Consider the following 20,333-nt stretch of genomic DNA (forward strand, 5'->3'; position numbering starts at 1 on the left):
TTATGATCCCACCTGCTCCTTCCTGGGCCTAGCCTGCTCACTTGCTGTGTGCCTCATGTCTTATCTATGAGTTAGATGTCGTCATGTCTGTCTTATTTGGGTGTTGTCAGGTTATACAGGATAAAATGCTTGGTGTGGTTCCTGGTATATTTGGGGACTCACTGTATTTCATGTAGGCAGAATCTGGGTAGGAGTCAGTGGGGAAAACTTGGGAAGGTGGGTAGGGGCCAAGGTGTAGCAGGAAGCTTATTTCTCCCACTTCCTTCCCTTTGGAGAAACAGGCCAGACCTTCTGAAAATGCTAGGTGACTTGCTTTTGGAACGAATATGCTTGGCAGAGCAGGAAGTCTCTGGAAAACACCTTGATGGTAAAACTGAGAAGACACTTCAGCAAATGGCCATTCAGCAAAGAGGTGAACTTGAACCTTTCGTCCAAGCCAGCTCATTCTCCAAGCCACATGATGAACAGAAATTGACTTGGGATCAGCTGGCAAAGACAGGCGAAGTGGCCAAGGTGGAGCTCAAGGATGCCTCAGTGCAGACTGTGGCCAAGGAGGATGACCTGCTTGGATTCCGACAAGGAGGAGAGAAGCCATCTGGCACCATATTGAATGCTGAGCCCCAGCCAGAGACCTGGTGCCAGCTTCCAGGGCAGCAGGCCACTCCCCTCTCCGGCCCCTGTGCTAGCCACAAAGTAAGTTTGTGCAAACATTAATTATGTATTTACTTTATACAAACAAAAACTTGAAAGATTACTTCCATTTTCCTGTTTTTGTGAAGAGACAGTCTGGTGTCTCCCCCTGCTTGGGCCGCTCCTGGCCTACACCTGGAGGCCTGGGTCCTCCTTAGTGTTCCCATCTTCCCTCTCTCCCGCCATCCCCACCCTCTGTCTCTCCTGTACCCCCGCACTATCTCATTTATCTGTATAGCATGGTATTTTGGTGTTTTCCTCAGAAAAATCCCACAGGGAATCACAGGCGCACGTCTGTCCAAGGCGTTCTCTTTCATACCATTTCACATGTCTTCTTAGAATGGGTGCATGAGAGTCCACTGTGAGGACACTTCCTTTTACAGGGTGCAGTGAAGTTGTAATACTCCAACTTTAAGTAAGGATGAGACCTGGCTTTTATTTTGAGGACTTTTATAGGAAAGGGGTTGTTCTGAGAGCCTTGTCTATTGAAGCCAGGTTCTGAGTGCCCAGGTGTGGCAGTGCTTAAGGGCTGAGCTGAGGTTTACACTGTGTCTGACTGCACAGCCACACCCTCTCCCTGGTCAAGCTACCTGGCAGCCATGGTGGCTTGAAATGGTGGGGTCTGGTTTGATGAGCGGGTCTCTAAATGTTGGTTTCCCTTCCACTTAGGGACTCTCCCTGAGCTTCTCTGCAGATTAGTCAGCTATGCCAGATTGTTAAGAATCAGACTTTCTTGGCAATGTTCTATTGGACAGCAGCCCCCGTGGGAGAAGGTTGGGGTTGAGAATCCCGGTAGCAGGGAGATGTGTTCTGGCAGAGAGGGAAATACGTCGGGTTTCTATTAGAGCTCCAGTGTGGACTGCTGTATTCTTACTTCTGACGGATGTTTTGTAGCAGAGAAATCCACTGTACACAGTGCTTCATATAGCATCAGAATGGAGAATTAAGTTTATTTTCTGACCACTAAATTACTGCTTTTGTGCATACCAAAGAGAGTTAGATATATCATTAGCAAAATTGCTTTTGATTGTTTTAAATTATGCACCAAAACTGTAATTTCTAGAAAAGGGTTTTCTAAAGATATCAGTAGAGACCCCCAAAAAAAAAAAAAAAAAAAACTACTGCCATTATATTAATGGTACTCAAAATGCAAATTTGTGCAATTTGGCTAGAATAGAAATGCTCTTACCTGCCCCAGCTCCTTTGGTTTGTACCTGCATATTAGGAAAATGAGGTGGTTTTTTTTTGTTTTGTTGTTTTTCATTTGCTTTCTTTCTATTGTATGGGAGATGCCATCCTGTGTTCAGGAAAATTGGATAATTAAATGGACTTAATTTCCCCAAATACATTAAATATTTTTTTTTTAGTTTGAAATTATACTTCTTGCTTTTATTTTCAAAAGGAGGGAAACTGTTTATTTTTGTCATCTGCTATATATACCAAGGATTGTGCCAAATTCTGTTTCATCTTATTTTATCTACTCAGCAAAGGCGTGAGTTTGGTATCATGCAAATTTTACTTATGAAGAAATGTTGGCATTATAAGGTCCAGAAAACCGTGCAGAGTGACTCAGTGGGCAGGTGGGGCGAGAGGCTGTGAGCTCGTCTGCTCGTAGAGGCCGCAGAGCTGCATCACACACCTGCGTGCCTCCTGTCACCATCGTGGCTCCAGGGTATGCACAGAAACGCTAGTGATTTTCTTTGTGACTTTGGTGGCCACAAAATTGATAATCCCATGGCTTAGGCCAAACTCTGTTTTCCTGTTATGAGGAGCATCATGGTAGCCGAGGTCGACCGAGACTGGTGTCATCCTGGTTGTTCAGTCAGGGCTGAGCGGGCGTGCTTTACGGACATGCCTCCCTGGTGTTTGCACTGGGCTTGGCCACTTACCTGGTTGAGTTTTGGGGTGGGAAGTCACCTGACCTCTCTCAGTGGCTGGAATGGGACAGTGTGACCTAGACCCTGGGGCTGGCCAGGTGGCAGAGTGAGGCAAGGTATTGCACATGCCTAGGGCTGCACTTTGTACCTGGTAGGAGCCCACAGTGTCTGAGCTCCTGTCCTCTTTCATTCCCAAGTAAGAAGTTCCAGTATGTCGTGGCTATTTAGGTGGAAGGTGGGACTGTGTTTGGAGTCCATAAGTAGCACTCTGTGTGGCACTCCTTTAGGCCTGGCATTAGGTTGACTGATGCCATCTTCCAGTCTGAGAGTGGCTTTAGCATTTGTGCACTTGAAGATATCTTTTCTGCTGCCACATGACACACAGATTTGGATCCAAAAATAGAGATTGGTGGAGACAAATGACTGGTATTTTCTGACCATTGTTGTTGAGGTAACAGCCTCCTCCCAAGTGGTCCCCTCACCTCCTTTGTCTTCTTTCCTGGAATGCCAGGTAGAAAGCATCTCACTTCCTGAGCGCTGGGGACTGAAGAGCTGATTTGAGCCTGACCGTTGTACCTTCTTGTGGTTTGACATTGGACAAACATAGGTGTTTGATATTTCAGCTGTTCATCTGGAAAATAGGCAGGACGCCTTCTATTCTCCCATGAGCTCTGAGAATGCAGCGCTTACTTGAGGGGCATGGGAGACTGCTTGAAAGCGTTTTACACCCCAGAGTGTGCAAGAAGAAGGGCCCCTACTGTTCCTTCTTCCCGAAGGGACTTTGGTGATTTCTTCATACCTCAGGTGCCAAATATTTCCTTTTAAAATTTTGAGTACCTTCTTTTTCACCATTTAAAAAATTTAACAACTTTATTAAGATATAATTCACATACATCATATAATTTATATATCATCCATTTAAAGTGTACATTTTAGGGGCTGAGGTTGTGGCTCAGCGGTAGAGCATTCATCTGGCACATGTGAGGCACTGGGTTCGATCTCAGCACCACTTAAAAATAAAATAAAGTCCACCTACAACTGAAAAAAAGATTCTAAAAAAATAAAGTGTACAATTTCAGTGTTTTTTTTTTTAAACAAATGAACAGTTTATTAAGAATTAAATAAGGGTATCAATGGTTTTAAGTCTATTCAGAGTTGTATAACTATTACCAATCAGTGCTAGATTTTTTGTGGGGAGGGTACAAGAGATTGAACCCAGGGGCACTCGACCACTGAGCCACATCCCCAGCCCTATTTTTGGGTATTTTATTTAGAGACAGGATCTCACTGAGTTGAGGCTGGCTTTGAACTTGTAATCCTCCTGCCTCAGCCTCCTGAGCCATTGGGATTATGGATATGCGCCACTGTGCCTGGCTGCAATGCTAGATTTTTGTCAACCTGAAAAGAAAACCTGTACTCATTACCAGCCACGCCCAATCCTGCCTACCCCCAGGCCTAGGTAACCACTGACTCTAGGTCCACCTGTTCTAGACATTGCATATGGATGGGATCGTGCGCCATGTGCCCTCTTCCACGTAGCATAATGTTTCCAGGGTCATTCATGCTGAAGCATGGATCAGTACTTAATTTATTTTTGTTGCCAGGTAGTATTCTAATGTATGGTCGTGCCACATTTTATTAATCTATTCATCAGTTGATGCAATCTGAGCTGTTTCTGCTTCCTGGATATTAGGAATGATGTTGCTCTTCATGTACAGATTCTTGTGTGACATATGTTTTCATTTCTCCTGGGTGTCTTCCTAGTGGTAGAATTGATGGGTCACATGGTAACTCCTTCTTTAACTTCTTGAAGAACTGCTGGGCCTTTTTCTGAGCAACCCCATCCATTTTATATTCTTCCCAGCAGTGTGTGAGGGTTCCAGTTTCTGGGTTCTCACCAACACTGGTTATCTTTTTGATTATAGCCATCTTAATGGATATGAAGTGATGGTGTTTTATTATGATTTCATTTACGTTTCTCTGATGACTAATGATGTTGAGAATCTTTTCATGAGTTTATTAGTTAGCTATATGACATTTTTGGAGAAATATCTATTGGGTCTTTTGCCCATCTTTTTTTAAAAATTAAATTATTTATTTATTCTAATTTGTTATACATGATGGCAGAATGCAATTCATTTCATATTACACATACAGAGCACAATTTTTCAAGTCACTGTACACAAAGTATTTTCACACCATTCGTGTCTTCATACATGTATTTAGGGTAACTCATTCCACCATCATTTCAGTCTGAGAGTGGCTTTAGCATTTGTGCACTTGAAGACATCTTTTCTGGAATGGTGTAACTCATTCCACCATCATTCCTACCCCCTTGCCCTATCTAAAGTTCCTCCATTCCTCCCATCCCCCAGTCTCATCGCCATTATGAACCAGCATCCCCATATCAAAGAAAACATCCTGCCTTTGGTTTTTTGGGATTGGCTTACATTACTTAGCATTATATTTTCCAACTCCATCCATTTACCTGCAAATGCCATGATTTTATTCTCTTTTAATGCTGAGTAATGTTCCATTATGTATGTATGCCAAAGTTTCCCTGTCCATCATCTACTGAAGGGCATCTGGGTTTGTTCCACCATTTAGCTCTTGTGCTGCTATAAACATTGATATGTTTTGCCCATCTTTTAATTGAGCTTTTTTTTTTTTACTGAGTTATGTTAGTTCTTCATGTATTTTAGACTCAAATTCCTCTCCGCAGCTTTTGGGAATGTTTAAAATTCCCCACTTGAAAGATACCTCATTGGGCCTCTGCAGTTATAGTTTGTATGTGCAGCCCACAGTGTTGAGAGCCTACCGTGAACTAGTTCTTGTGCTGGAAGCTGGGGACCAAGATATGTGCAGCCTGGAGCTTATAGGCTGGTGCAGAAGATAGTGAACATGAAATCATAATGAGACTACTCATGTCCTCCGAGGAGAATTATAGGGGACACTGACTGTATAACAGGGAGGCTCAGCTTGGTCTTGGAAATCAAGGTTCTCTTGAGGAAGGCACGTTGAGCTGAGTGCTGATGAATGATTTTAGGGTAAGTGGAGGAAGTGGGTATGGGCAAGAGTGAGCATTCTAGGCAAAGGAGTCATTATAGGCCACGGCCCTGGGGTGCAAGGGAAATGTGCATTTTGAACAACCTACAGAGGTCAATGTGGCTGGAGAGGGGGGTAGAGTGGGAGAGGGGCAATGATGCAGACTGCGGGTTCTGCAGGATTTGCAGGCTGTGGTATGGACTTGGACCTTTGTTGTAAGAGAACCAAGAAGCAAATTACAGGAGTTTTAAGCAGAAGACCTAGCAGGCTTGTCTTTTTGCCGCAACGTGAAGAGTGGATAGAGAGAGCAAAGGTAAATGCTGGAGACCACTCAGGACACCCAGGCTGTGGCCCAGGAGAGCTAGTGGTAGCTAGTGGTGGAAGTGGAGGCTGGGAAGAGTTGAGAGAAATGGAGTTGCTGGAATTTTCTGAACCCCGTGAATGAAGAAAGTGCATGATGAGAATAAAGAGATGCTTCAAAATGATGCCAGGTGTCTGGATTGTGCAGTAAGTGGACGGTCATGTGATTTACCAAGACAGACAGTAAGACAGTGGCATAGACCTGGGAACACAGTGTAGTGGAAGTGAAGAGTTGAATTTTCAGTTGACCCTGGACAGCCTGTAAGGCATTGCAAATGAAGATGCCCAGGATGAGCAGTTTGAGAGCTCCGGGCTGGAGACTCAGTAGCCCCTGGCATAAGGGGTTGTTCTGGTGGCCCAGCAGTAGGGGGAAGGCAGATTGGCTTACACTAGGAGTGGGCGAGAAAGAGAAAATAGGGTAAAAAAAAAAAAAAAGTTTTCCAGAAGATTGTGTTGGAAAAAGAACTGCCCCACGTGGAACATCTGGATCATCTGGGAGACAGTGGGCCCTGGCTGAGAGGGTGTCGGGGAAGCTTGACATAGATACTGTTATAGGATCCAGAAGTCTGGGCAGCCAGTTGGAATTTCTTTATAGGATTAGCATGAGGATGTCAACCATGCAACCAAAGGAAGTGCATTTGACGTTTTCTCATTGTTGTGTGTGTGTGTGTGTGTTTTTTTTTCCCCAGGATACTAAGAAGTCCCGCTTGCCCATCCTCATAAAACCATCCCGGTCATTAGGAAATATATATCATCTCCCTGCCACCCAGGGGGTGATAGCTCGGCTACAGGGCCAGATCCTAGAGCTGCAGGGGGAGCTGAAGGAGTTTAAAACTCGCAATAAGCAACTGCACCAGAAGTTGATTCTGGCTGAGGCAATGATGGAGGGGAGGCCAATGCCTGACCCTATGCTGCTGAATGGTAAGCACCAGGAGAAGCGCCTTCTCTATGAACCAGGTGGCCCGGAGAGCTACCTGAAGTGTCCACCTTGTTGTTTAGTATAAATTTCATGAATTGCAGTGACTATTTTTAACTCTTGACAAATATATAATGGAGGAAAACAATAGAGAAGATAAATCTATTGCTTTCTTTTTATCCTGGAATCTGGGTAAACAGGATTTGTGGTGCTCTTAGGTCTTGGGTTTCTGCTGCCTTCACTTGGAGTTGTGTGCAGGTGCCCAGTTTTGCTATGTGTTGAAGCTGGGCATCTTGGCCTGGCTCTGTCTTTGGAAGCCATAGGCATACAAAATAGGAAAGTGAATGTCCCCTTTAGAGGGTTCTCTGGACTCTCCAGGCCATCTTGGAGCAGATTTGGAACCCTAGTGACCTCGTATCTTTGTCTAGAAGAGACCTACTGCCTCATTCACTTTGAATCTGCTGCCTCTGGTCTCCTGGGTGCCGTTGGGGGGCTGGGGAAGAGTCCCTGGGTTAAAAATGTGCCTAATGTTCAGCATCCAGAGACTTGGAGGAAGCACTTTAGGTGCCCTCTGGGAATCTAAGAATGCTGGGAGTCCTCTTGCAGAAGGGTAAGGTCAGCACATAAGTAGTGTTTTACATCACTGCCTCAGGATCTGTGTGAGTCCACGTAAGTACCCAGTTAGGTAGGGAGCGAAGAGAGCATGACACCTCAGAAAGTGAGTAGAGAGAGGTTAGCTGTGTCAGACATTGCTAGTAGGGTGCCTCAGACAAGGATCGAGGGTGGACCTTGGGATTTGACATCAGGGGCTTTGAAGAGCTGTTTCTATGGAATGTGTGGGGCTTGATTGGCCTGGATTAGCATGGAGAATGGAGGAGAAATGTTGACACCAAGAACAGACACCTCTGGGAGATTGCACTGTCAAGAGACACAGAGAAATAGGGAAGCCAGGAGCCAAATTATCAGTAAATCTCCAGGGATCTGGTAAACCAGCGGATGACCAAAGATGGCTGCAGTAAGGTAAGATTAGCAGCATGGTCTGGCAACATGAGCTTCGAAGTTGGAGCTTTGGGGGAAGAGACAGAATGATCTGGAAGTGGCAGTGAAAAGTGGAAGTACTTATGTACTTCTAGATCCATGATACAGAGATGGGAGAATAAATCACTACAGGGAAGCCTGCAGAAGAAACAGTGTCCTCAGGGATAGCCTGGGCCACTTAGCATAAATGGGTGAGATGAATTTTCAGAGAAAAGATTGATGGTCTTTGCCAAGAAGGGTGTGAGTACCAGGGGAAGATTGTGTCCAATCAGGGGATTCTCAGAGATGGGTCGGAGACGGTGTTGGAGGCTTGGATTTCCTGTGGTGCTAATAAAATGAGCACCTGCTGTTTGTTGAGCCCTACTATGTATAATAAGTACACAAGCCAACTGAATCTTCTCAACAGTGTCTCTTTCTTAAGTGGAGGCAGCAGTTTCAGAGAGAAGTGCCTTGTCTACAGTCCCACAGTAAATAGCTTTCAGAATTGGATGCCAAGCAGCCTGCGTGCATTCAAAGTCTGCATTATTTCCTGTTTCTTGAAGTCTAGTCTATGATACTTCTGTAGATTTTATAATCTGCAGCCAGAGGTGTCTTACATTAGGTTCTCTCTTGGATTTTCCACAGTTGAAGTTTCAAGGTAGGTTGGCTTGGGCAGAATTGTTCTTCCCTCCTTCCTTTCCCACCTTCTGTCAATCCATTCTTTCACCATCTAGGCATCTGTTCATGCATGCAATGAGTAGTCCTCAGCACCTGCTGTGTCCCCAGCCCCTCACACTAGTAGGAGCTGTGACTCAGATGTAGCCTCTGCCTTCTGGGAGCATCCTGTCTAGTTGGGGTGGGGGCAGCTGCAGATAATTGGTACTGTGCAGGGATGTGGGGGCTACAGAAAGGTTTTTTCCTTTCTTGCTGAGATATTAGGGGTCTCAACCAGATGCTGCTCAGGTTGTTTCCCAAAAGACCCTGGGGCCTCTCTCTGTGAAAAGTGGGCATGAGTTGATGGAATTCATTTTTTCACTCATAGTTTTTTGAGAGCCTGGACTTAAACCATTTCAGACAAGCTGCAGTATATTTATGCTTTTTATGTCCTGTTATGGCAGCTCAATAGATTAATTTTATCTTATAAATTGCATTTTGTCTCCCCAGTGTTTTTATTTTCCCTGTTGTATCTTTGTGTTCTTCTCAGTTGCTTGGCCAAGTTTCAAGTCTATCATTTTATTTTTCTTTCTCTTTGCCAGTGCCGGCAGCTCAGCCCCTTGTGGGACCAGCCTACCAGCAGAGCCCAGGAGAACAGATGGGAACCACAGCCATGCCCTCTGCTCACAGAGACAGGGAGGTGGATGACAACCAGCAGACAAGCCTCAGGACGGGTCAGAACTCAGCCCTGTGTGCATTAGGCAGCTACTGGGTGCCAGGCTAGGCCCACAACAACCCTCTCAGCGCATTAACATCGCTCCCGTCTAACACAAGGGACTCTAGCCCACGTCCGTCACCCAGCTGCCAAGCGGGTGGAAGAGCTCATGGTCCATTTGACAGGCCCTGTGTCAGGCAGGGTGTGGGTTCTGGTGGCTGAGCCTGAGCAGACACGCTGCCTGTTCTCAAGGTGCCTCAAAAGCCAGGGCCGGTCAACACAGCAGCCTGTGAGTGTTCAGTGTGGTGCTGCCGTTTGGAGGTGTGCACAGAGTCGGTCAGTGGGAACATGTAGAGATGTGAGTGAGGCCACTGTCAAGTTCTATGTCCTTTATAAAAAAATTAGAAAGTATTACTAGTGTACAGGTAAATACAAAGGATCATAAAGCATATACCCGCCTTCCCATTAACCAGAATGAGCGAATCCTTACTTTTTTCTTTTGAACTTAGATCTTTTTCTTTTAACTTAGATCCCCTTTGTTAAAAAATTATTCTGGATCTCCTTCATCTGTGAGAAGTAATGACCATGAGGAATAGTAAATCCGTCATAGGATGGCCGTGGGAACACCAGTCTCTGGAGAAAGGCCGTGCTATGGCCCTGGTCCTGTTGGCCAGAAGTCAGGGCAGTGAATGAATGGTCACATGCTCCTGGGTGTCCTGGGCTTTGAGAAGAAAAGTACTTTACCAGGCAGTATTACTACTACTTAGTTCAATTGTGGAAAGTTCTAGAAGTACAATATTTTTTATTTTGCAAATGAATGGTTCTGAGGACATCTTTGGCATTCTTGTTAGTGATTATTGGAGACTTCTTGACACTTTCCCTTTTCCTTTCACTGTGGCCTTCCTATAGTTTTCTGAATGTGCATCCAGGACTTTGCACCGCCATTGTCACTGCTCCTGAGCCACTGCCTAGCTGAAGCTCCCTCCTTAGATCTAGTCCTAAACTTTTGTTTTCATGGGAGCACTCCTGCATCCCCCAGGATTTGAGCACTGTTAACTCCCATATCCCTCCCGGCCACCAGCTGGTGTTGAATTGACTTGCCCAGTAACTGTCCTCAGGAATGGGGCTGTGTGGGGCCCTTTCCCTGCTGTTTCTTCTTCAGGAGCCCCATTGTACACACTTGGGGTATGAATGATGGATTGCACAGGCATGACTGGCCTTCCCACTGAGGGTGCACAGCTATCTCTTTACTCATGCACCCCAATGCAGGAGACCCCTACTGTGGGAGCTCTGTGAAAGAGGCAGCTTTTGGAATGTCATGGGCAGGCAGTCAGGCTTTGACAGAGGTCCCTGCCGCTTACTCGTCATGAACCTTGGGCAAATTCTCAAGCTTCCTAAGCCTGGACTTCCTCTTCTGTACAATGGGGATGGCAGTGGTGCCCCACAGGGTTGTGGTAGATAGGCAGCCTAGGTGAGGTGCTTGGTGCACAGGCCAGGTCCTGGCACACAGCTATGTGTCCTGAGGCCTTGGTCAACCTGCAGGTTTACATGTACGCCACAGCCTTAAGCTCCCCGTGCCCCAGGCCTTCTGTGAGGCGATATTAAACTGAGCAGTGGAAGCAGCTCCTTTGGCTCTTCACTGAAGGTCGCTAAGCAGAGAACAGCAAAGCCTCATTGCCATGCTGCTCTGGCTGTGAGACTTGCTGAATACTGGCCTTGGGGCCAGGAAATCAAATCCTTGTTTTTGCTAAATCACAAATTGCTAGAGATTATGGACTTTGGGGGGGGGGTGTCTTTCTGAAGTCAAAAGTATTGAGTGTGAAGTGTCTGAAAATTATATTTTTTTGCATTGTTAGGAAAAAAGTTTACAGTGGAGGTCTCAGTGTGAGTAGAGAGGGCACTCCCCAGACATTCTTGGGGTGTAGCCAGACATCAAAGCTGACCACAGTATATCACAAAGGGACATTCCTGTGGGACTTAAATTTGACTTTACCTCATGATTTCTTAATGAAAGTCATTGCAACTAACTTTTAGTTCTGTGAGCAAATGTTGCTTCTTGCCATGAACCAAATTCCATTTTAATGAGGTTGTTGTAGTACAGATACATCCTTATCTATTGGGATGATGCACTGGAACTGAGCCTGGTTGAGAGGTCTGTCCCTCGTGCTCATGTGTGTGCTCTTACACTCTTCAGCCAGAAGTATTTACTGAGCACCTTCTCCGTCCTAGACTCTATGCCAGACAGTGGAGAAACCGATGAATGCTGGTCTCCACCCTCCAGGACCTCATAGACAAGTTATCCTATCAACTGTGTACAGTAAAAATTGTATAATTCCTTTAGGTCACATGGTAGCTGTTGTCCAAAATGAAAAGGTTTACTTTATAGTATTTGCACTGTGAGCAGAGACGAGTGGACCTACAGCTATAAGGAGCAGATTTTGAACCAGCAGTTGGAACATGCAGTCTCACAAGGATGCATCTGTGATTTTCTGAGAGTTGTCCTGGGTCATCTGCTGCAGACTGCATCGCTGCTCCCCAGTACCTGGGGCCAGCCTTGGCTTGTGTGCCTCCTACCATGGGCCTGGCCTTCTGTCTTTGAGTGGTTCTGGGGATGTTTGTATTGGCTGGTCTCCACGGCTCTGCTCCAGGCACCATGTCAGCCTTTTTACAGACATTTCCATAGAATCCTAAAAAGCAAACACACACAACTCTTCACAGTGAATGAAGTCCTTTGCATTTTAGAAATGAAGTTACTGAGGCTCAGGGAGGTCAGTTAGCCTACAATTGAAGTCATGCAGCTTTTCTAGCAGTGGGCAGAGCCAGTGCTAGAAAACACATCTGTTGGGTTTCAAAGATGAGTTTTTCCTACTGTCTCCAGCTGACTCAAGTATTCAAACCATTTCTTGAGCTTTCCTGGGTGGCAGGCAGCATGGTGTAGTGATTAAGGACAGAGGCTGTGGGTGAGGCCTGAGCTTAAACCTCACACAGCCACGTGAGGCATCTCTTTCCTTATTTTCCATATAGGGTAAATTGAGGCTCTGGGATTATAATTTCCTGTCCAAGGCGGTGCAGCCAGCAGGTGGCAAGTCTGTGTGTGATTCTCCTGCTCTTTGGCCCCAAAGCTCTGCTTTGTCTCTGTTCTGCAGTCCACTTCTCAAACCAGTTGGGCTGCATCTCTGGTATTTGAGCCAGCTAATAGACACTGGCTCCTGACTGGTGTGAGTCAGTGAAACAGCTCACACTCAAGGGGACATCAAGGCATCGCCCGGAAACTCACCAGTGCTGAAAGGAGGACTCTTCTGTTATGGATGTATAGAAGTACTACTCTGTAATGTTGCTTCATGAGTCCCTCAGTATTTCCCAGACTGTTAATGACTTCTACCTGTGCTAGGTACTATATTAAGCACTGAGAAAGTGAGGATGAAAGGACCCAGTCCTGCTGAAAAGGAGCATGCAGACTAGTTATTAATTGCTGTGTAAATGCTGACTGTGGTGCCTGCTTTGGCCCCCAGCTTGTGGTGCTTTGTCATGGTAATAAGTGTAAGATGCATGGAGGGGAGTGGCTTTTGCATAGTTGGGAGGTGGGGCTTGCAGGGGAGGAAAATGAGAGCTGGCATTGAAGGACAAGTAGGGTTCACTGAGTAGGAGTGGAATGGAGGGCTGAGCGTAGGCTACTCCAGGCAGAGGGCACAGCTTATGTGAAAGTGTTGGAGGCATGAGTCCACACACCGGGCATTGGGAATCATAGTCAGTTTCTGGAAAATCTCCTAGCTGGTGTGGGGTGATAATCCTGGAAAGGTTGCCTGGAATCAGATCATGGAAGGTCTCAGGTAGGTAGTGGGGATACTGATGAGTTTTGATATATAGTTGGTTTATTATGGTTATGTTCACTCTTTGAACTTTTTTTTTCTGAGAAAGAGGTTGCATTGAGAGGTGAAAGGGTATGTTAGTGACAAAAACCCTAAGATCAACTGAGAAGAAGGATAAGTTTATCTTAGCTTCAGGTTTCAGAGGTTTCTGAGTGTAGTTGCTTTGGGCCTCTGGTGAGGCGAACATCATGGCAGGGAGCAGCAGTAGAGCCAAGCTACTCACCTCCTGGTGTCCAGGAAGCACAGGGGAGGAACAGTATCCTGCCCTCAAGGGCCGTCCCCAGTGAAGCCACTTTCTTCTACTGATTCCCTCTTCTAAAGGTTCCCAATAGAGCCACAGCCGAGTGAACAAGACCTTCGCAAATGGGCCATTGGGGTATATTTAATATCCAAATCAAACAGAAGGAAGGGCCAGGGACAGGTAGGCTCGTCAGGAGGCTGTTGCTTTGTCTTGGTTCTGCTGTGGCAATAACAGGGGGGGCAGATGTGGATTGCGGCAAAGGAGATGCTGACATACATATATTTGATTTCCAGATCCTGAAATTTGTCTGTCTGATGATGTTCCCATATTACCAGCATGCAAGGAGAATTCTGAAGATTTTCTGGGCTCAATGTCAGTAGCTACTCACTTGAGTTCTAAGAGTCAGCTTTCTGTTAAAGTCAACGTGACTGAGACTGACCAGTCTGAGAACATCAGTACCTTAAATGATGTGGAAAACTTAAAACAGAAAATCTGTGACTTGGAAGCTGAGCTGGCGGGCTACCGGGATTTCATATTTCAGCTTCAAAAACACTCCCAGTGCAGTGAGGCCATTATTACAGTTTTGTGTGGGACAGAAGGGGCCCCAGATGGGTTGAATAAGCCCAAGGGCAGTGCTGATGAAGAAGAAATGACCTTTTCCAGTTTGCACCAAGTACGATATGTGAAGCACATGAAAATCCTCCATCCTCTGGCCCCAGAGATGATTGATGGCAGGATGCTTGAGGGCCTCAAGCAGCAGCTGCTGGACCAGGGGGATGAGTTGCCGAAGGAGCAGAATTTGAACTTGGAACTCTTCAGTGAAATCCACAACCTGCAGAATAAGTTCAGAGAGATCTCACCCTCGAGGTACACTCCACCTCTGCCTTTTCCCCACTTAAGCCTGCAGTCCATCCATGTTGCCACTAGGCAGGAGCCCATGAGCTACAGGGAACAGTGCTGTGTGACAGGCGGTGTGTGTGATAGGGAAGGCAGTCAGGCCTGTGGAGAAGTCAGATGTGAGGCCACAAACATGGTGCCCACGCACACCAACATCATTTACAAATGGTGCATCTTCTGAAGTTGGCAGGGCAAAGTTTGCCCTCGTCAGGTTGGGGCCTGGGAGAGGTTTCATACTAATCGCTGGGTGAATTATAGTGCTGTGGCTGAACTGCAGTGTTTATTCCTGGACTCTATTATTGGCTTTTGCTGCTCTGTGGAACTAAGACTGACGTCCTAGGCAGGGTGGGAGGAATATAATTATTTTCCATATCTTTACCCTTTAAGGTCATCTTAGAGAAATAAGTCTGTGTTGAAAGAGAAGAATTCTTAGGTCATGAAGATAATGCTTTATGAGTATAAATAGATACAGTTTTGCTTCATGAGATATGGCAAAAATGGGATCATTTGTAAAGTTGACCTTCATCCATCACTAATTTGAGACTAACACATTGTTCTGGATTGTCGGGAGGCAGAGTGAGTTTTTCAAGACTTCCCAAGCAGTGAGGTTGAAGGAGGCTTGTATTTTTTTGACTGGCTGATACGTGAGGCCTCTGGTTAGGAACTTCTCTTATTTGATCCTCCAAAGTTCCCTGAGTAAGAGATGCTCTAAACTCATTTTTATAGATAAGAAACAGCCTCAGATAGGTTGCTGTGACCTGCCTGTGAGTGTCCACAACTGGTCAGAAGCGTTGCCAGATTTCAGACCTACGTAGTCCCACTCTGGTACCCATGTTCCTCCTCCTCCGTAAAACTGATCCCCATCCTTAATACTGGCATGTCCATTCATGGCCTTGAGAGTGCTGGCATGAGGGAAGGGGAACATGTGAACAGAAATGTTGGCCAGGCTTCTCTGGAGCCAGGCCGCTGTGGCCACAGTGTATATGGGCCACTTTGCCACCTACTGGCACTGTGGATCCACAGGGGAAAGACGGCACTGGTGGCCGGGAGCAAGGCAGTGCTGCATGAGAGCTTTGCATTTAGAGATGGTTGGAATCCTACAAGTTCACCACATTTCCAACTTTTCGATCCGTTTCCTTTTCTATAAAAGCAGAGTTCATCAGATAACAAATACAGTATTTCTCTCAGTGACTGACAGGCCCTAGACACTCACTGAATGGTGGCTTGGAGCAGGATTATTCCCTGACCTTTTTGTTGACAGGAGAATCCTGGCTTTTTCCCCCTGCCATACACTTTCTTTTTTGTACTTCTTAAGGAATTTTGGGTGACTTTGCTGACCTTTGTTTCTGAATCTGGCATAGTGTTTTTGAAGAGTATATGGAAACTAATTGTTCTTCAGAGTTCTTGCCAATCTCTACTTTAATTGGGGGCTTTATAAGGTTAAAAATATTGCAGAAAGATCTTAGTTCTAGCATTCATTGGCTGTTTGAACTCAAAGGAGTGACCTTGTACAGTTTCATTTTTTTCCTAACATATATATCCTTGTACAGCTGCAGGCTTTTAAAAATTTTGCTATGTCATTTTTCCAATTAGTGCTAAGGTCACAAAAATTCAATTCTGAAATGGCAAAAGCATTTTCTTTCCCCCTTTTATCAGATACGATTCATTAGTTCAGTCCCAAGCCAGGGAGCTGTCCCTTCAGCGGCAGCAGATTAAGGACAGCCACGGCATCTGTGTCATGTACCATCAACATGTGAACACCATGATCAAGGCGTTCGAGGAGTTGCTGCAGGCCAGCGACGTGGATCACTTTGTGGCCGAGGGCTTCCAGGAGCAGCTGAATCAGTGTGCAGAGCTCCTGGACAGACTGGAAACTCTGTTTCTCAATGGTAAGTGGGCTGAGGGACATGAGTCCTACCACATGGAATTGATTTGGGACTTCTTAGGTGGGCACGGAAGGAAGTGACTCCTTGCTGTTAGTTACCTACTGCAGACCTTGACCAGATGGCAGCGGAACCACACTACTGGCCACTTCTCCTCCAGCGGCCACCTCCACATGGCAGCAATCTGCACTGTCCAAGCCAGGGGTCCAGTTTCGATGCTTCTGGGGCCACACTGGGGAGGCATATCAGTGAAGCCAGCCAATGGGTGCTGTCCTCAGCCATGGCCATGGGGTTGCTTGTTCTTGCAGATTTTCTAGAGAAGATGAGAATTGGTCCCTGTCCTTCATTATTTGTCGTCTTTTTTTTTTTTTTTGCTGAAAAATCATGAGTTTTAGACATTGGCAATCCCCCCCCCCCAAAAAAAAATCCCTGTTCAAGCAAACAAAATCTTTATCAGTTAAGAAATATATCTAAGGGTCCAATTGGCCAGAAAGGGGTGAAAAGCTGGTCCTTTGCTATTTGCGAGGTATTTTAATAATGTTAATGCAATAAACCTCTTTTTTCTTTCTTGAGACCATAAGAAATCCCACATAGCCTCCCCTGGCTATCAATTGTTAGCATTTTGCTGCATTTGTTTGCTACATTTCCCCTACTTCCCCTCCACACACACACACACACACACACACACACGTTATCATCTTTCTGAACCCTGCAAGGTTGTATTGGCTACATATCCCTTCCCCTGTCTACATCAGTGTGTAGTTTTTCAGGTCAAGGACATTCTCCTTCACACCCATGGTACAATTATCAAAGTCAAAAGTAGCACATTATCTAATATACCATTGTATGATATATAGTAGGGATTCAGATTTTTTTTGCTTTTTAATACCCAGCTTATTACTTTTTTTTGCATTACAATCCTTATTACACATATAGAGCACAATTTTTTGTATCTCTGTTTATAAAGTATGTTCACGTCAATTTATGCCATTATACAAGTACTTTTTTTGCATTACAATTCTTAATACACATATATACCACAATTTTTCATATCTCTGTATATAAGGTATGTTGACACCCAATTCAAGTCTTCATACATGTACTTTGTATAATGATGACCATCACATTCCACCATCCTTGCTAATCCCCTTCCCCCTCCCTTTTCTTCTCACTCCTCTTCCCTATCTAGAATTAATCTAATCCTCCCATGATGTCCCTTCCTAACCCACCACGAGTCACTCCCCTTATATCAGAGAAAACATTTGGCATTTGTTTTTTTGGGATTGGCTGACTTCACTTAGCATTATCTTCCCTAGTGCCATCCATTTACCTGCAAATGCCATGATTTTGTTCTTTTTAAATGCTGACTAATATTCCATTGTGTATAAATGCCACATTTTTTTTTTTTTTATCCATTCATCCACTGAAGGACATCTAGGTTGGCTCCACAGTTTAGCTATTGTGAATTGTGCTGCTATAAACATTGATGTGGCTGTGTCCCTGTAGTATGCTGTTTTTAAGTCCTTTGGGTATAGTCTGATAAGAAGAATAGCTGGGTCAAATGGTGGTTTCATACCCAGTTTTCCAAGAAATCTCCATACTGCTTTCCAAATTGGCTGCACCAATTTGCAGTTCCACCAGCAATGTATGAGTGTACCTTTTCCCCCACATCCTCGCCAACACTTATTGTTGTTTGTCTTCATAATAGCTGCCATTCTGACTGGAGTCAGATTAAATCTTAGTAGTTTTGATTTGCATTTCTCTGCTTGCCAGAGATGATGAGCATTTTTTCATATATTTGTTGATTGATTGTGTATCCTCTTCTGAGAAGTGTGTGTTCAGGTCCTTGGCCCATTTGTTGATTGGGTTATGTTTTTTTGGTGCTTAGCTTCTTGAGTTCTTAATATACCCTAGAGATTAGTGCTCACTGATGTCTGTCTCATTCCTACCCTGTTCCCCCTCCCCTCCCTTCCCCTCACCCAGTGGATTAGCATCCACTTATCAGAGAAAACATACTGCCTTTGGTTTTGGGGGATTGGCTTACTTTACTTAGCATAATATTCTCCAACTCCATCCATTTACCTGCAAATGCCATAATTTTATTTTCTTTTAATGCTGAGTAATATTCCATTGTGTATATATACCACAGTTTCTGTATGCATTCATCTATAGAAGGGCATCTAGGTTGGTTCCACAGTTTGGCAATTGTGAATTGTGCTGCTATAAACATTGATTTTTCTGTATCACTGTAGTATGCTGTTCTTAAATCCTTTGGATATAGACCGAGGAGTGGGATAGTTGGGTCAGATGGTGGTTCCATACCAAGATTTTAAGGAATCTCCATACTACTTTCTAGATTGGTTACACTGTCTATGAATGAGTGTCCAAGCCCTCTTTGTATATTTTATTTAGAGACAGGGTCTTGATGAGTTGCTTAGGCCTTACTAAGTGGCCGGGGTTGGCTTTGAACTTGCTAGCCTCCTGCCGCAGCCTCCTGAGAACCACTGGCATGAGCCGCTGCACCCATCTCAATGTTTTTTTGTTGTTGTTGTTTGTTTGTTTGTTTTTGTTTTTTAATGAAAATTTTTATTCTTGATCCTGATCTAGGTTCTAGTCCCCATGTTACTTTTTTTTTTTCTTCTTTGTTCTAGGGATTGAACCGAGGGCCTTGCACATGCTAGGCAAGCACTGTACTTCTGAGTCACACACCCCAACCCCATGTAACCATTAGTTGACATGTCTCTGTGGTCTCTTTGATCTGGAGTTGTTCCTCACCCTTTCTTTATCTTTTGTGATATTGATGTGCTTGATGGGTTTAGATTGGTCTCTCATTTTGGGATTACCTGCTGTTTCCGTATAATCTGATTTATGGTTGGATCAGAGTACTTATTCAGCTTTGGCAAGAATGCCACATAGACGACATTTTGTTCTCATGATATCCCATGAAGAAGGCACAGGATTCACTTCTCCCATTTTCATTGACACCTTCACGAGCCACAGTGGTGTCTGTCTGGTTTCTTCACTGTAAATTATATTTCCCTGTGTAACAGCTAGCTGGTGGGACTACTTTGTAACTCCTGAAGTAGGCCATTCATGTTTGAACGTTTACTCAGGAGTTTATACCATCCCTGGATTCTTGCTCCAGTCAAATGTTACAATGGTTGAGGCAATGTGGTTTTGTTTTTCTCTAACATCAGCATTCCTCTTCCTTTATTATCAGGTAACAGCTAAAAGAAGGATGCATTCTACATTAGTTTCCTTTATTTCTGTATTTGTTACTTGTTAATTATCAATATAGGCTTATAGATTATTTTATTCAGCGGACTTTTTCCCATTCTTTTTTTCACATTGATGCTCAAATTGTTTCAGATTGTTAAGTTGCATGTTCCAAAGGTGGACATGTCTCCCTCATTTCAGGAGCCCTTTCTTCCTTTCAGCCACAACAAAGATGATTAGTCTTCTTACACTGTGCCTTTCTCCGAGTCAGTCATTTCTCCAAGTAGGCTTGGTTTCTTTCAGTGGGGAGTGCTATTTAAAATCCAAGACTCAGTGCTGAGTGCGTTCATGGCCACTAGAGTGTGTTTCCAGGCCCTCAGTCAGGCAGAACTGGTGTGTGTGTGTATGTAAATATTAAATTCATTTTAAACTCATTGCTTCACAATGCTACCCGAGTCCATGCACACGCTCTGGTTCTTTCTTGTCTTTCCCACCTCCTCATTTGCATTTCCCTTCCCCTTCAGTGAGAACCCTGCTCTAGCAGCATCAGTCTCTTTGCTGATTTGCTCATTTCTATGACATATGCAGATGGTTCCAGAATTGCTTCATCCATACAACAAAAGTCTGCTAGAAGAATTCATTTGTTTGTTGTTCTTTTTGTTTTTAGGCTAAGGGCATATAATCAGGAGTTGAATTTAAAAGTTACTTGGTTTTATTTTTTCCACAGTATCCTTATGTTATATATTTGAAATACAGTTATATTCATTTGTTTCTACTTGTATTTAATTTTAGGGTTTTTATTTTTACCCTGTATCTTTCTTAACTTAATTTTCTTATTCATTTATGAAATATCTGAACATGGTTGCAAAGTCAAAACTTCTTTCCTTCCACATTGCCTTTTTGAAGTCTTTTCTTCTTCTCCTCCCTCCCCCCCCCCACACTCCCATCTCGCT

The 20,333-nt window shown here is 44.5% G+C and overlaps 1 protein-coding gene across 11 annotated transcripts in view; it reads left to right on the top strand.

Moving 5' to 3' along the window:
• The window catches only part of Cdk5rap2 (CDK5 regulatory subunit associated protein 2), a 186,595-nt gene that overhangs the window by 124,668 nt on the left and 41,594 nt on the right, over positions 1 to 20,333 (top strand). For 8 of the 11 annotated variants that reach the window (XM_015497679.2, XM_015497682.2, XM_015497681.2 and 5 more), the window contains 5 exons: positions 276 to 693; positions 6,662 to 6,893; positions 9,162 to 9,293; positions 13,678 to 14,251; positions 15,938 to 16,170. In XM_015497679.2, the coding sequence (XP_015353165.1) occupies positions 276 to 693; positions 6,662 to 6,893; positions 9,162 to 9,293; positions 13,678 to 14,251; positions 15,938 to 16,170 (1,589 nt within the window). The remainder of the gene's footprint in view (positions 1 to 275; positions 694 to 6,661; positions 6,894 to 9,161; positions 9,294 to 13,677; positions 14,252 to 15,937; positions 16,171 to 20,333) is intronic. The other 3 variants (XM_015497680.2, XM_015497685.2, XM_015497687.2) reach the window with 2 other exon arrangements.

The sequence above is a fragment of the Marmota marmota genome, unplaced genomic scaffold (genome assembly GCF_001458135.2).
Source record: "Marmota marmota marmota unplaced genomic scaffold, marMar, whole genome shotgun sequence".
NCBI lineage: Eukaryota > Metazoa > Chordata > Mammalia > Rodentia > Sciuridae > Marmota > Marmota marmota.